This window comes from Epinephelus lanceolatus, chromosome 17 (assembly GCF_041903045.1).
Source record: "Epinephelus lanceolatus isolate andai-2023 chromosome 17, ASM4190304v1, whole genome shotgun sequence".
NCBI classification, from domain to species: domain Eukaryota; kingdom Metazoa; phylum Chordata; class Actinopteri; order Perciformes; family Serranidae; genus Epinephelus; species Epinephelus lanceolatus.
This window is the reverse complement of record NC_135750.1, coordinates 21,031,132-21,047,745: the sequence shown is the minus strand read 5'-3', so window position 1 is coordinate 21,047,745 and position 16,614 is coordinate 21,031,132. Positions and strand designations below refer to the sequence as shown.

Sequence of the window (16,614 nt, the reverse complement as noted above, 5' to 3'; positions counted from 1 at the left end):
TATTGTTTAACAACTAGAGCTGGCCATGCAGCCTGCAGACATTTTTAATGACATGCAGCTAAGTTAAACTAAGTGAAGAAACAAACACACACTGTGCATTCATCATTAAAACATGACAAATATGACAGCGCCTTCTCCTGCTGTCTGACTGGCTACATGAGCCATGTGTGACCTCCTTTGTGTTTTCACTTTAAAAGTAGGGGTCAGGGTTTTAGGGTTTCAGAGTCAGTCTGTCTCAAACTTGCCAGAACAGGATGAGATAACTGAACCCTGTCTGCCTCGGGGGCTGTTAACACCTGTTTTTCTTTCCCAGGTTCAAGGACACGCAGTTTGCCTCTGCAGCTCGGCGATTTGAGCACGTCTGGTCACCAACCAGTTTCATCTGGACGGCAGGAAGTCGGATCCTGCCAGTCATGAACTTGTGGAAGAGATTGTGGAGTGTGTATAACTTGTTACATAAGGAATAACATATCAATAAACAGCAGATAATCTACAATGTCTGTCACCAGAGGTCATTTATTGTGTGTTTATGGAGATTTATTTTATCACTGATTTTGTTCTGTGTTTTTACAGACAGCTTAGCTGCCTCTCTGTGTTCATTTTGTGCCCTCTTATTTGTATAAATCTATATGTGTTGTTTGAAAACTTTTTAAAGAATTATCAGGTGGATTTTCAGCCTTATAGGAATATCAATATTACCATTTTTCTTCAAAGTTAACTCAAAACAAAATGATGGTAGTTTGTTTCTGCCATCCAAAAGCAGATCTCTCTTCTCAAACGCACTTAGACAGTAATTACTATCACACTCCCCATCTGTCCCTTACTATTGCCCACTTTGCTCTCTGATTGGCTTCACTTGCACAATAAGAATTTGACATGTCAACCAATGCCTGTGAGCGTGGACACCACACAGAAGGTGGGGTGCAAATCTCCACCTGTGATTGGCTGTTGGTGCTGCACACTCCCCACTAGAGCAGCATAGGTCCAAGGAGAGACTGTTCTGTATTTGTGTATGCCTGCATGTGCCTGTGTGTGTGTGTGTGTGTGTGTGTGTGTGTGTGTGTGTGATGAGTATACCAACGGCCAAACAGCCTGACCACCCCGAGACCTCACTTGAACCCTGCGGATGAGGGTTTTGTGTGTCATGATGTGCCAAATGTTCAGACTGACTAGTGTCTATCACAAAATGTTTCATAATCTGATGAATTACGAGCATCGCTTTGTCATTTAATTTGAGGAAAGAAGACTAGTAGCTATCAGTTATGTTTTATAGTAGATGACATGTAATGTAACAACAATAACAAGCATCCAGGCAGACTCTACCATACACACAGCGGAGCATACGGCGGAGCAGAGCAGCCAGAGGGAGTGCAGCAGCTGGGCTCGTGGAGTGTCATCCTATCTCGTCTCTACTCCAGCTCATTTTGGACCCTCAGCACATTCCTCTGTGAAGCTGCCACCAATGACTGAAATATTACCACAATGCCATTCTGGAAATGCACTTTTATCACACACACATTATACAGGAGTGAGACAATGTGCTCACTTCACTTGATCATAGAAAAGTGTAACTAAAAAGCAATACAACTGTGACACGGGGTCAGAGAGGTGATGTTCGTTCCCCTCCTTCACACACACTCCTCTCACCTTCAACCCCTTTTACTACACCGCACTTCGGTGGACTCTGTTTTTCTATCAATGGCTCCTCTTATTAAGCTGCTATCTCTGCTGGCGGTGATTGTAAAGAGGGTCACACAATAGAGACAAGATGTTTTCGAAGCTTGACACGATCTATACTATATATGCAAAGAAGATGATCTCTTATTCTGTAATTTGGTATGAGTCAGATGGTGTCCTACCTAATCATGGATCCATTTTACATTAGATATAGTTAAATCAGAAACAGTTTTGATAATTAATTAACCACTTTAGTCATTATTCAACCAAAAATGAAAAAAATAAAAATAAAAATCAGGTCCCAGCCTCTGTCAGGACCTTTCAGTGTCAATGACCATTTACGGACTAAGGTTGCAGGAACATGCTGTTTTCAAGGTATACCGCAGTATGAAAATTGATGGTTATCATAGTGTGTAAGATTTCTTATCTATGGTATTGTAAAAAATACAACTGGACAGAGAATCTTTCCTTTATGTTAGTTATTTTCAAAAGGGAAACTTTTTACACATACTCTTATTTATTTATTTTTTAAAAATGGTTTCAAGTTTTAATTATGGTAATCTTCACTCCTTTGAGGGTCAATGTAACTGATAATAATAATACTACTGTAATGCTGTGATACTGTGACACCGCGATATTTTCTGAGACAGTTATCTCACTACTGAAAGTCTCTACCCTTGCAACCCTAATTCGAACCTGTAAACAAACACAGGTAAATACCTCTATACAAGGAGAGACAGAAAAAATATTTATAGTGATAATAAAAATCAAGGACAAAAAAATAAATAAATAAGATTAAGTAATAATAATAATAAATAGAAATAAAAATAAATACAGCCTTGGTGGTGATTTAATGTTGAACTTCATCATGCATGATAGTAAATTGAACATCTTTGGGTTTGATGACTGGATAAAACAAGCAATTAGAAGACATCAGAATCTTGGGCCCTGAAATGTCAAATGGGCATTTTTTTTCTCTTCTTTAACAATTTATAGACAAAAATTATTAACTGACTGAGAAAATAATTCTCAAAGTGATCGGTTATTAAAATACCTGCCTGCACTGAGCCACTTGTGCAGCTCTGTAATGCCACTAACCTCCAGCAGGGGTCGGTCTTGCTCTGAGCCATGACAGCTGCTGTGTAACCTCAGGACCTCTGCAGCTACTTTGGGACTGACCGGGCCTGACCTGAAGAGATAATAAATAAAATCAAATTTTACAAAGACATCTTTATGTTCTCCACTGACACGTATATAGATCAGCTGTTTATTAATTTAACTAAAAAGATCTGGAGACTTTGAGGTTGAATATATTAGTATCATTCTCAAATACTGAATCACAGAGGCTATTTATTGTATTTATGGACGATAAACACTTGAACATAATAAAGGCGACATGACTGAGGAAATAAATATTCAAACATGCTGTTACACTGCTCTTTGATATGAGCTCCACTCTGCACCACGCTCGATCTGGTACTGAGGATTCAGCTTAAGGTGAGCCTTGTTGCACAGAGGAATTCCTATCATGTTACGTTCACAAAGGCAAAGCTTTTACTGTGATTGGACTGAGTTTAAACGGCTTAAGGGACTGGTTGCAAACATCAGATTCCTCCACACTAGCAGAGAGGCACAGTCTGGTGAGTATCACTTGTTTACATTTTTGGTTGATATATTGACAAATGTTAAGATAAAATTTAAGCCATTAAAGATATGGTGTTTCATCATATTGGTTTTACTTTGAATAATATGTGGAATTCATGCATGTTGTTAATCCAATCAAATGCTGACCGAGTGTCAAGCGATCGCATGGAACAGTGCATTCCTGCTTTCTGAACAATAACATCACATTTCTACAAGTTTCTTATATGTTTCTAATATTTGGGGTTATTGAGACACCTAATACAAATAATTAGATAAAGAAATTAACAAATCATGCATTAGTGCACCTGTTTAGCTGTATAAGGATACAGATAACCATGCTAAAGTGATCTGACTGATAAGGTAAAAAACATTTTAATCTTGTTAAAAGTTCCTGAATCAGCAGCATATTTAAAATTTTATCTTTACATGTGTTCTCTGTAGGTGTCCAGCGGAGTGTGTTTGGGGTCATGGTGAGCGTGACCACGGTCCTGAAGGCGTTGAGCCTGTTTGTTGCAGAACTCATCAGCTCTGTCACAGACTGGTTCCAGACCAAACCAGCATGGGCCAACCTCGAAGTGCTGGAGGAAACAGAATTGAAGACCACTGGAGGCGGTGAGTCCAAAAACATACACAAGCAGAATCTACAAACTTGCATACATGCTGCACTTGTAGTAGATTTTTAGCCTGAAATTCCCTCATTGTGTTACAATTCCTCCATCGCAGCTCAACAAGGAAGAACTAACCGGGGAAACCAAAAAGGAGGAAATTTTGTACTAGAATGACTGTGACAACTTGATTGGACGAACTTGTTTTAAAGTGGAAATAGACAAGAGTTTTGCTTTAACTTATTATCATGAGGTAAATGTTGATTGCAGAATGTAAAAACTATGGAATAATTACACCATCGGCATTTAGACTGGTGTCGTAGGCCACCCCCTCTGTTAAACGATGGTCGTTCCAGCTTGACGTAGATGGCTTCTTTTACTCCTCTCTCAAACCATCTGTTTTCCCTGGCCAAGACGTGCACGTTGCTGTCCTCAAAGGAGTGCTCCTTTCCTTTAGATGTAAGTGGACAGCTGAATCTTGACCTGAGGACAGCAATGTGCACATCTAGGCCAGGGAAGAAAGATGGTTTGAAAGAGGAGGAAAAGAAGCCATCTATGTCAAGCTGGAACAATCATTGTTAAACAGAGGCGGTGGCCTCCTACACCACTTATCACCCATCTACAATGCAGTCTTGGGATCCCTTCCCAGACGACTTCACACTCATTCACCCCTGGTCCCACCTGACCCTAACGACTCACATGGTGGCTAGGAGGGTCAACAACTCACATGTGACTTCTACAACACTGCAAGAGTTCACACCCACACAGGGTTTAAAGCCTGCAACTCCGAAACAGTCATTTAGAATTGAAGAAGCTTCTTGGATGAGAGGTGTAACGTCTTCAAGAAACGCAAGCAAGCCCAGTTACCCACGATATAGCACTTGTGACTACTTGGAAACACTGTCTGCCTCCACTTTAATCCCCTGACCTCTAATTAGGTTAGACTGACACAACCCCAGTTGTCTTTACAAATAAAACTAATGAACATTTTACAGGAGGGCTAACGCAACACTAGTCAGAATACATCTTTCTGTGTCTGACACAGTATGACAGCAGGACACAACTCACATCCACAAACTCTTAGCTGGCCAAAACAGTGGCTGTATCGCTCATGAGGGTCAAGACAATCAATGGAGTTCTTCAATTTGTTTTCACATATTGTCTCTTTCAGTCCATGAGCGACACAGGGCCAAAACTCTGTGGGAGAAGACTGGAGCTGTGGTCATGGTCGTACGGCGACCTGGATGATTATTGTGCAGAGAGGTATGAAATCACAGAGCTGTATGTGTAATCAGTGACAAGAACTCCTTAGTCACCTAACAGGTTAACTTTCATCCATGCTATTTGTCTTTGTCCTTCCTTCTCAAGGAGGCTGCTGAGCTGTCCTCTCTGAAGTCCCAGCTGCAGGACCTTGAAGTCCCTCTGTTTGCCGTGGTCAAAGAAAACCTTGGCAAGGAGCTGGACTGCTTCAAGAAGTACTTCACTGGGAAGGTCTACGTGGATCAAAAGGTGCGCACTTTACATTTTATACATGGCTTTGAGATATTACGCAACACATTAAGGGTTGCATAAGTTAAGACACTAAGCTGCTTTTGCATTTTTCTCAGAGAAACTTCTACGGCCCTCAGCAGAGGTGGATGTTTCTCTCCATGTTTCTGCGTATTGGCGTGTGGAGGAGCCTTTGGCGGGCCTACAGGCGGGGCTTCAGGGGAAACCTCAAAGGTGAAGGACTTGTCCTGGGTGGAGTCTTCGTCATCGGGCCTGGAGATCAGGTAGGCAGTAAATTACATAACAAATATTTTCTGACAAGTGTAACTGGATGTTTTAATGGATTATGGTTGTGTTTTTCTTTGCCCCCAGGGTATACTACTGGAGCACCGAGAGAAGGAGTTTGGGGATAAAGTGAACATGCTGGCAGTACTCAGAACAGCTCGGATAATGCAAGACAACATGTCAAGATAGACCTCACACATGTGAATGAATGGACTGTTTATTGGAGAGGAGTTACATAATAATGGTTGCAGCATGTTTCCATGTGCATGTCTGTATTCTATAATCCAGTTTTCTCTACATCACAACATGTTGTGCTCTACTCCTACTGCATTTCTTAATGTAATGCCTGTCTGGATGCATTCACCTTTGGCTGATGTGCAGTGTCACAACTCTGGTTAAAATGTGCCACTTTAACTGTTCACTAACCCACTGTCAGTTCTGGTCTTGGCTGTGTGATGGTGTTTTGTGTGTTTTAATGAAGATTTGTTTCTAAACTTAATCTAAGGGAACAGCTCTGATGCTAACACACAAATCCAGCACTTTAAAAATGACTGTTTTGGCCTGACAGAGGGGAGACTGAACTGTTGGAGTGATTTAACACATTTTATGTTTGTCATGTAATAAACTACTTAACAAGTCATGCTCACAGAAAGGTTATCTACATATTTACCTGTCCGTGTATCTTGTTTTGCCGTGTTTCGCTCCTCAGAAACCTTTATGTCAAAGTTCACATCTTATCAGGCAGCCATCTTCGATTAGTTTTCCTGTTCTCTGGATCGTTTAGTGCGCCTGCGCTAGAATTTTGTTTACAAAACGCTCGATTACAGCTGCCTGTCGCTTCATTGAAAGAGGTGAGTGTTTCTATTTCACTAAACTGCGCCGTGAATTTATTATCACAGTGTCAGCTTCTGAACAGGTGCTTCATGAATTAGCTCCAGGCTCAGACTCAATGAACCAAAGACTTAACCGTTAGCTTCGCTGCCTGCTAATGTATCGACCGTTTGCCACGACGCAGTCGTCACTGTCTCCATGCAACAGCAACTTTGTAGGGCACTGAAAGTATGTAAGCATTATGTAACCGTCATCACCGTAACGTCTTAAAATGCTGAAATAACATAGTAAAATAGTCATTTTCGCTTGCAGTTTTAATGTAGACTATAGAGCCACCAGGCAATGTCTCTGGGCACACATTGTAGTATGAAGGTCATTATCTGTGTTATTTGCCGTCTTCCTGCGTACTAGAAGCGGTCAGAGGTTTGACCTCATCTTTACATGCAGGCTTGTGTCAGTACTGAAAGAAGTGTTCAGATCCTTTACTTAAATTAAAAGTAGCAAAGTAAATAAAAATGTCAAGAATCAAGTAAAAATCCTGTTTTTAGTAACTGTGTTATTTTTTTATGTAGGCTATGATAAATAATATTAAGCCAGAACAGAGAGGGAGTAGGATATCAGACTGCTACATACAGCTGCTGGACTGATAATGAAAATAACAGTCCATTACTTAATTAAAGTTACAAATAGAGATATGTATGTATCTCTATTTGTAACTTTCAGTATTTATTAAGCTTGTTTAAAAAAAGGCAGCTTTGTTCAGCTTTTGATGAACATAAAGTAAAGCAAGAACTAGATAGGACTGATGTTGAATTATTTTAAGGGACTGTACTTCACTTATCATAGCAGAGGCGTGGCTGAGGTGTAACACTTTAATTTTTTAATATCTTAACTCTCCCCGGAGGTACAAATATTTTTCCTTGAGCCTCCCTGAGTGACTGGGGGAAAATGCATGACCCTCGCTCCACCATAAATAACATATTTACAGTTTCTGGTTATGATAAATGGTGTGATACAGAAAAAAATCCTTTCAAACCCACTTGCACTTTTTGGGTTTCTGCAGGTATTGAAAATAAATACAAATGTGACCATTTAAGGTTGAATTTCCCTCCCCTAAGGCAAATCAAAAAACGTAACTCCCTCCCCAGTGCTTAAAAAAATTATTTTAAGTGCCTCCCCCTGCTTTGCACCACTTCCTCCCATCTCATAAATAATGAACAGTCCCTAAATTCCATATTCCTTCAGGAAAAATGAATATTGGCAATTTGGTTTATAATTTCTAGTAAAAAAAAAAAAAAAAGTTTCCACAAGTAAATAAAGAATTATCTACAGTGAAAGTAAAGTTAATTATGCAGATACTATATTACTGAATTATTGTAATAGCTGCATGACCATATTTGATATTGTTTTAACCATTTCTTAAAACTGTTGGGCAGGGAGAAAATCAAATATCACAATATTATTTAGAGAATACCTTGATATTGATATTGCAATGTTATTGTAGGGCTGAATACTAGTGCTTTCACAAAATATTTACAAGTGAAATAATTGTCAGTAATAAGATGAGATAAGATACACCTTTATTGATCCCACAATTGAGAAATTCCAGTGTTACAGCAGTCAAGGGGAAAGAGTCAGATTAAAGATTTCAAAATTTAAACTTAAAAATGTAAAACTTAAAAACTAGGCATGCAAAATAAAGTACAAAAAATTACAAGAAACGGCGCTAAATAACAATAATAATAATAATGATAATGAGAAGTGGATAATGAGCAGTGAATAAAAATGCATAAATAATGAATAAGTGGGTAAAGGCCAATACTAGAACAGAACAGTCTGACCAGAAAACTAAATCACTTCAACGTAATGCACCATTAAAACCAGGAGAAGAATACCCTTACAATATTACCATATCCGAAATCTAAGACAATATCTGGTTTTATATAACCATACAGATAAAATATCAATGTTTTGCCCTGCTGGGCAGCTAAATCTGTGACAAATCATCATGTTATAGTTGATCATGTATGAAAAATCTGAATCCTCAAGGTAACTACTAACTATAGCTGTTAAAGAAGTGTAATGATTATAATATTTTATTTAATATTAATGGAGAAATAGTACTTGAGTACCGAATTATGTTAAAGGATTTTCCACAGCTAGCCAAGCCACTGTGTGAGCATTCGTCCTTGAATCATCTAGGTATTTCATTAATATACTACAACTCATTACATCACGTTTGGCAGTGCCACCAGTGTTGACGGCTCCTTTCACTGCTCGGTCTGCAGATGCATTCAAAGAATCTAGACTCTTCCTTGTGTTGCAGGCGTGGACGTCTGTCTCTATTGGCTGCTGCTGCTATCACATTTCTCAGCCTTTCTTCCTCCTTGTCATAATGTGTCTGAACACAAGTCCACACGGGTGATTTAGGGTTTGAAAGTGGATGAGTTCAATCTCGGGAGAATAAGAATTTCTTCACATTTCGGAAATGGAGACAAGTTAGTATATGACATTATTACTTTTCAGCTGATTATAGACAAAAGATAGATAAGTGCCTTCTTAAACTTGAATTAATTTCTTGTGTAATAGCTGCAAGAAGGAGCATTTTTAATTCTCGGTGCGTGAATTTCTCTGTGAAGCATATTGTGAAATAACTCCTGTTATTGTGTTTCAACTGTAATCTATGTGTTGATGTTTAACCACACATGTTTACACATCAACTTTCAGTACATGGATAGGAAGTTTGTTTGCAAATGCAGAACTGAAATACCCCAGCAAGATTATCAAGACGAGTCACATATTTTCAACTTCATGGTTTTATTGTGTTTTCATTTCGACATTGCCCATTCTGCAGGGTGGGTTGTAAATTCATATTTAAGGCAGAGATAAAACTTGGCTAACTGGTTTAATGGTAAGTATAAAGTTTTATCTGGCTAGTCTGATTATGAAAAGAGATGCCATGTTTTTCTCTCTCTTAATCTGTGAATCAAATGCAGCCTCCTTGAAAGCAGTGTTTGCAGTGGAGGTGGATTGTACTGTCTTTGAAACGGACTGTGATATGGCACAAGTTGTTTAACTTTCTTAGAAAAGACTTGTGTTTCTTTCTTTCAGTGAGATCTTGAGGGTGTTTGTAGTCAGAAGGTCAGACTTTTTCCACGATCCCGATGCTGGCTCTGTGCAGGTGTCCGACAGCTTTGAGCTGGAAACTATCACTGCGCTGCTCTGCCCTCCCTCTGGGGAGCGCTACCATGAGCAGCCAGCCCTCCACCGCAGCCAGGCCCCAGTTTCTAAGAACCCAGACTGCTCAGTTTCACCAAAGTAAAGCCAAAGCCAGTCCTGTCCCTGACCCAAACAAGCCCTCCTCAGGCAAGAACACATTGACTGCCTACATAGCTGTTCCCTACTATAACCCAAACTTCAAGCGTGTTGTAGAAACAGCTTTACAGCCGTGACCTGTGTGCAGTGTTTCCCTGCTTTCTAACGTGTGCTGAAGTGACTCTTGACTTTCATGACACTGAGGAGTATCATGAAAGTAGACAAAATAAAATAATAATTGTTTGATATAATGATTTTATCTTTTCACGCACTGTAAAATGTTTTGATAAGAGTTAGAATTCTAAAGTTTGTGCTTTTAAAATTATCTCAGGACTGGAGTTTCAATCACTGTTGCTAAATGTATAATTTCACTAACTGAGAAAAAAATGTGCATTTCACTAGAGCTGAAATGATTAATTTATTTTTAACAATTAATTGACATATTGATTGACAGAAAATTGATTAATATTTCACCCTATTTTTAAGCAAGAATTCCAAAAATCCACAGCTTCTGCCTCTCACTTCTAACTTGATGTACTTTTGATGTACAGGCTTTAGAGTAACTGTTAAATTAAAAAAGACATTTGGTCTTTGGAATTTTTTTTAGAAAGAACAATCAATCCAAAAAACAAATGGCAGATTAACTGATAATAAAATGAACTGTTAGTTGCAGCCCTTCATTACACTTCAAAAAGAAACTCCTAAAGAAAAAAATAATGAAAAGTAAATTCATAAATGGAAAAAATATGGAGCGCCCACTAGCTCGGTGGGTAGAGTGGGCGACCCATGTATAAAGGCAGCGTCCTTGCCACAGCGGCTGCAGGTTCAATTCCAACGTGTGGCCCTGTGCTGCATGTTGCATGCCTCTCTCTCTCTCTCCCTCCCCCTTTCAGGCTTAAACACTCCTATCAAGTAAAGGCAGAAGACAAAAAAATCTTAAAAGAAAAAAAAAATAAAGTACAAGTGAAAGTACAACGAACTATTCAAACTAATAGAGGTGTAATGGTTCTGAAATGGCCGAAACGGCAGCTGCTTGTGTTGAGGTCTCTGTAAATGTTTACATTTTTTCAAATCAAAGAAAAAAAATGTTTCTGCATTCAAACCAAAGCTACATACTGCACCAAACTGTAAATTTTGTGTCCCGTTACACCCCTACAAACAAAAGTTAGCTTTCCTGATGACTCATCAAAAAAAAAAAAAAAAACACCAGCTGCAGTCAGAAATAGCATCTACAAACTGGTTATCTCATCATGCTGAGCAGCCTCCTGTCTCTGTAGTAAGTATGTGAGCTATTTAATCTCATGGATGAGCTGTAGATGAGAGTAAACTGAGAAGAGTCTGTGCTGGTAAAATGCACCACACACAGACTGATATTAACTCTAGGCTCAAGCAAGACAGAACCTACAAGCTGGGTCTTGTTGGTGTCTCAGCCTCAGGAAGGTCTGAGGTTTTCTTGTGTAAGAGATAAAACAATTAGAAAAGTGCAAATACTGCACATCTCATGGCCCAGCTAAAAGCGGCAGTGTGAAAGAAACCTTTAAAAACTTTACTGTCAAAGCAAAGAATGTTTGTTTGTCGTTATGTTCATGTCAAACTTGTGACACATTTCTCTCCTCATGTTGCTGCATGTCGTGCTGTAGTATTGTCCACGCTGGATGGGGAGCTGTTGGGGATGGGGATGTGGTCGTTGGGTCTGGGTGCTGTAGGAGCTGCACTCGCTGGGATCTTCCTTGCCAACACTGATCTGTGTCTGCCTAAAGTTGACCAGGCATCAATGCAGCACCTTGAAGAGGCCGACCTGCACTCCACAATAGAGGGTAGGTAGGTTTTCTGATTGGCTGTTTTATAATCTCAACACCGGCTGTCGTTAAACCCATTAGGAGGAGACTTAACATAACATCAGCACAATCAGCTGTTTGCAGTTTTCTTTACTGTTGAATGTTTGTATGTATTGTACATGCACTGAATGAGGTTTTGTGTGGCATTTAAGGCAAAGCTGCTTTCTCAAATCTGCTGGTATTACTGATTAGATCACTGTAAGGGTCTTTGTCGTAAGCTTAAGGTTCAGTTACTGTGCTATTTTTAATACATATAGATGTTCCATTTGATCATGAACATTTAGCCTTTTCTCCATTTGAAGGCTGCATATTTTATCTTCCACGCTGGAGGGATGGCGTTTATTTGTAGATCAACAAGGAAGTTACTATTGCCCACTGGGATTTTCCCATCAGCAGCCTCTGTAGTCTTATTTAGCCACTTGTTAGCAACAGCATTTTTAAGACACATACTGTAGAAGCTTCATAATGTGGGTACATGGGGTATTTACTGGCACATTTTATGTCATAGACAAAACCTGGAAATCTCTTAATCTTGTGTTAACCACAGACCTTATTCTAGGCATCTAATCAAAATTCAGTCAAAAATAAACATTGACTTCAAGACGAGGGAACCAAAGTGCAAAAATCCTAACTCAATTCCAGGTGTTAGGACTCCTGCAGCACTCTACAGCTTTACTGAATGATTGCAGTAGTAAAACCTACGCCATGCTTGTGTTTTCTTTATCAGAGACATGTCAGATTGGAGCCTTTTGACACAGTGTCTTCTTGTTTTGTCTGCAGATGACAACGTCATTAAAGCAAAGAGCCTATGGGAAACGAACGGGGCTGTGATCATGGCCGTGCGGCGACCTGGATGATTTTTGTGCAGAGAGGTGATGCAAAAAGTTTCTGAGTGACAGAGTACAAGATGTTACATAAAACTCAGAGTTTAAGTGTATACAGTGTACATGAGTAATATGTCCCCTAATAGTATACTTTCTCTGTCTCTCTGTAGGAGGCCTCTGAGCTGTCCTCTCTGAAGCCCCAGCTTGAAGAGCTCGGGGTCCCTCTGGTCGCCGTGGTGAAGGAGAACGTCGGCACAGAGATCCAGGACTTCAGACCGCATTTCGCTGGGGACATCTATGTAGATGAACAGGTTAGCAGTGGTCAACAACAACAGATCTTCCACAGTCACTAACTACATTACAAAATTAAAACGTCCCCCAGCAGCACACTCTGATAATGACAACCTGCCCCAACCTGTTTCTCTACATTTTTCTTAGTGTTCTATAAATGAAACTGGAATTATTCACATTAGCTTAGGCTCAGCTCGGGCTGTTAAACTATTAAATCATTATCAAAATTGTCACTATTTAATTTCTGTTTATTGAAGTGTTTCATCTTTTGTGAGGTTACCAGTTGTGGTTTGGATCTGTGTGGTCCATTATTGGAATGAATATGGCCACTGGAGTCTTGGTTAACTAAGCAACCCTCATACATTTTTAATGATCCTTGAATGGGGAATAAGAGACACACTTAATTAATCCCTGAGTGGAAATTCTGTTGTTTTTTTTTTACTCTGTTGTCATATACACACAGGCCCAAAATACACATGCACAAACAGGACCTTTACATGCATTAAATGGAGGGATGTCAGAGTGAGAGGGCTGCCTTGGACAGGTGCCCCCGAGCAGTTGGGGGATTTGGTGGCTTGCTCAAGGGCACCTCGGCAGTGCCAAGGGGGTGAATTGGCATCTCTCCAGCTACCAGTCCATGCTCCATATTGGGTCCGTATAAGCACTTGAGCTGGTGACCCTTGTTTCCCAAGCTAAGTCCCCATGGACTGAGCTACTGCCGCCCCCAATAGGTTAAATGCTTCACCCTCCACATGATTATTTGTATATCAGACACCTGCCCCGTGTTATGTTGAATTTGTGGAGGAAATGCCTCGAAAGTGAACAAAGAATCCAAAAAAGGTGAACTTTCTTGAGGAACTAGATGAATTAGAGTGAATGGAGGCCGAGTTTAACAACAGCAAAACTATTTGAAAGAGTCTGTTTACAAACTCTCACATAACTTGTGCAGCATATCCAAGTCATATTTATCCACTTATAATCACTTCACTAAAACCTTACTATGTAAAACACTTCTGCTTAAAAAGTCTCTTGTACAGACGAACAGTGTGTCTGCGCTCATTCAAAACCACATGCCCTGTGCACAGCGCTGTCAGTCCTCATAACTTGGGGCAGGTGATGGCAGGAAACCTCAGATTGATGGTAGATAAGCAGATACACTGCACAGAAGAGGGCTGAATTGCTTCTTCTTTTAATTTAGTCTTCATTTGAAATGTTACAAACAACGTGTTTCGCCCATGGCTTCATCAAGTTCTGTGCCTGGGCTGTTTGTGCAGAAGTGTCTAAAAAGTGAGGTTTTAGCAAAGATGCATGTGTTTGGCAAGTAATAAGCATAAAACTGGAAAAACAAGACTTGGATTATACTGCATGAGTGTGTGAGAGTTTGTAAACAGATGATTTGAAACAGTTTTGCTGTTGGTGAACATGGAGCGTTGTTACTCTAATTCATCAAGAAATTTTCTCAGTTTCTGGATTCTTTGTTTACTGGAGAGCCATGCAAGAAAAAAAAATTTCTTCATTAGTTCAATGTAACATGGGATGAGTAATTTACATACACAATTAAAATGAGATACATATCTTGAGAACTAGATTATAAGTGATCCTCCTGTTTCATCTGCTGGGGGCACAACTTGAGAGATGACAAATGAGGTGATAGAGCACCTTAAAAGAATCATAATGTGAGATGATAAAGCACGAGGACAGTTCATCTCTCATGACCATGCTGACTAAAACTAAACCGTGTGATTGTAGAAACACTTCTACGGCCCGCTGCAGAGGAAGATGGGGGGTCTGGGGTTCTTTCGTCTCGGGGTGTGGCAGAACTTTATCCGAGCCTGGAGGTCTGGGTATCAGGGCAACATGAACGGCGAGGGCTTCATCCTGGGAGGGGTGTTTGTCATCGGAGCAGGAGATCAGGTAAGCAAACAAACTGGACCATGTGAGGATCACTTGGCTCAATAGAGCTTCATAAAACTGTATTTTAACTGCGTGTTGTGATTGCAGGGGATTCTCCTGGAACACCGTGAGAAGGAGTTTGGCAATAAAGTGAAGATTGCAGATGTTTTAGAGGCTGTTAAGAAAATTGTGCCAGCGAAATAAATGTTTTTTATTCCTAACAAATGGCATTAGACAAAGGTACACTGTAATTAGATCAAAACTAGAACTAAGAATGTGCATTTTTAACTTGAGTCAGTCCATCATTGAAATACTGATATTATAATGACATCCAAGTCTGTGTGTATTAATATCACAATATACCTCTGTCTTTTGCACGTTAATTTATAGTGGGTTGTGAAAGTGGAGCTGAGCCAATATTATTACAGGATTTGACACTGATTATTCCTTTTTACCTCTGCAGACACCTGGAAGCTATTTTTTTTTAAGACGGGTATTAAAAACAGATAGTAAGGGACTCAAGGCAGTATTTTCAATCAGGTACATCAGCCATTAAATTTACATTTGAAATCTGCCTTTTAAAAAAACACATACGTCCATCTAAAGGCTGCATTACACACTTGATTAATTATTCTATTAGCAGTCTGTTAGGGGTACATTTGTAGTAACGTTCCTCTGTGTTGTCTTCGTTTGCTTCTCCTGGTCAGGCACATGAACGGGCCTCCGACATGGCGAACGTGTGTCTGCAGTCTGTGTGTGTGATAATGACGACTTGACTCCATACTCAACATTGAGACGAGCAGGTTTGATGCGCAAACACATGCAGGCTCAGCCATTGTCGCCATGTTGAGGAGTGTTAGTGCTGCCTGAAGCATGTGTGTGTATGAGGGAATGTGTGTACCTGTACATGTGAATAATAGCTTGAGAAAATAAAATTAATAATAAATAAAGAAGACCTTATCACCATATGTTCACTGTGCTGTGTGTTTAATTTTTTAAAGATTTAATTTGTGTATTGGGACGACATTTTACAGTTACATAGGTTTGGATAGATTCTACCAACTCTCCCGGATGTCTTTTTATTTCTTGCACAACTTTGTCACATAAACAAACCACTGAAAATTCTCCATTCTGATTGGCCTAGTAAGCAGACCACATAACCAGAAGATGAATATATCCATGTTCTACAGCTGAAAACTGAACACTGTTGAAAGCTCAGGATGGGTCCATACACGTTGGTAAAAAAATCAGCTGTTATCACATTTAAATCACTAATCCTGTGCAGTATTTTATCTTCAGTGTGTGTCCAAAACATATGTAACAGTTCAGATGACATTCTCAGTTTAATCTTAGTTTTATCAGATTGCCTCATATTTCCCTGGTTGTTAACCAAACAAGTCTTATCAGACCAGAACTGTTTCTCTCTACAACAGTGTTCACTTGTTAAAGTTTATTCTCTGGCCTTTACTCAAGAGCAGAATGACGATATTATATTTAAAGGTCCAGTGTGTAGGAATTAAAGGGCATCTATCATCAGAAATGTTTATGATATTCATAGCTGTTTTTTTTTAAGTGTATAATCACCTGAAAATAAGAATCGTTATATTTTCATTAACTTGAATGAGCTGTTTATATCTACACACGGAGCAGGTTATGAATTTGAGTTTCTCAGTATAGCAAAGGCATGACCTGTCCTACTTGTGTATGATTGACAAGTACTCGTTGCCTTCGTTGGTTAGGTTGAGGCAAGAGGAGTGAGACTGGTTGAGGTTAGGGTAAAAAGTCAGGGTAAGCCATTCAGAGACAGAGGAAGGTAAAGTAGGTTGGGTCATGCCTTTGATATCCTAGGAAATGCAGATTCACGAGTGGATCCTCTTCAAGGCAATACATTAAAGGCTGGGACACACTCTTTAACCCCATGGG

At 39.7% G+C, this 16,614-nt stretch overlaps 1 protein-coding gene, 1 long non-coding RNA gene and 1 pseudogene across 7 annotated transcripts; 2 read left to right on the top strand and 1 right to left on the bottom strand.

Annotated features, from left to right (window-relative positions):
- Positions 1 to 2,608: 2,608 nt before the first annotated feature.
- Positions 2,609 to 6,467, bottom strand: LOC144458365 (uncharacterized). The gene is made up of 3 exons (XR_013487860.1): positions 6,370 to 6,467; positions 3,748 to 3,899; positions 2,609 to 2,866 (listed from the first exon to the last, which is right to left on the bottom strand). It is a non-coding gene; the product is annotated as an uncharacterized LOC144458365 (long non-coding RNA).
- LOC117248258 (peroxiredoxin-like 2A) lies at positions 3,789 to 6,339 on the top strand (annotated as a pseudogene). The gene is made up of 5 exons (XR_013487859.1): positions 3,789 to 3,933; positions 5,098 to 5,189; positions 5,295 to 5,435; positions 5,534 to 5,698; positions 5,787 to 6,339. The product of XR_013487859.1 is annotated as a peroxiredoxin-like 2A (transcript).
- LOC117248257 (peroxiredoxin-like 2A) lies at positions 6,456 to 15,659 on the top strand. Of its 5 annotated transcripts, none has more exons than XM_033613171.2 (7): positions 6,478 to 6,550; positions 9,642 to 9,896; positions 11,486 to 11,662; positions 12,464 to 12,555; positions 12,678 to 12,818; positions 14,548 to 14,712; positions 14,800 to 15,659. In XM_033613171.2, the coding sequence occupies exons 2-7, from the start codon at positions 9,695 to 9,697 to the stop codon at positions 14,893 to 14,895; spliced, it is 873 nt and encodes a 290-aa protein (XP_033469062.1). In that variant the 5' UTR covers positions 6,478 to 6,550; positions 9,642 to 9,694; the 3' UTR covers positions 14,896 to 15,659. The 5 variants fall into 5 exon arrangements, with proteins under 5 accessions (XP_033469065.1, XP_033469062.1, XP_033469063.1 ...); XM_033613172.2 differs by lacking the exon at positions 6,478 to 6,550 and adding an exon at positions 8,655 to 9,028; XM_033613174.1 differs by lacking the exon at positions 9,642 to 9,896 and having other exon boundaries at positions 6,456 to 6,550.
- The last annotated feature ends 955 nt before the right edge of the window (positions 15,660 to 16,614 follow it).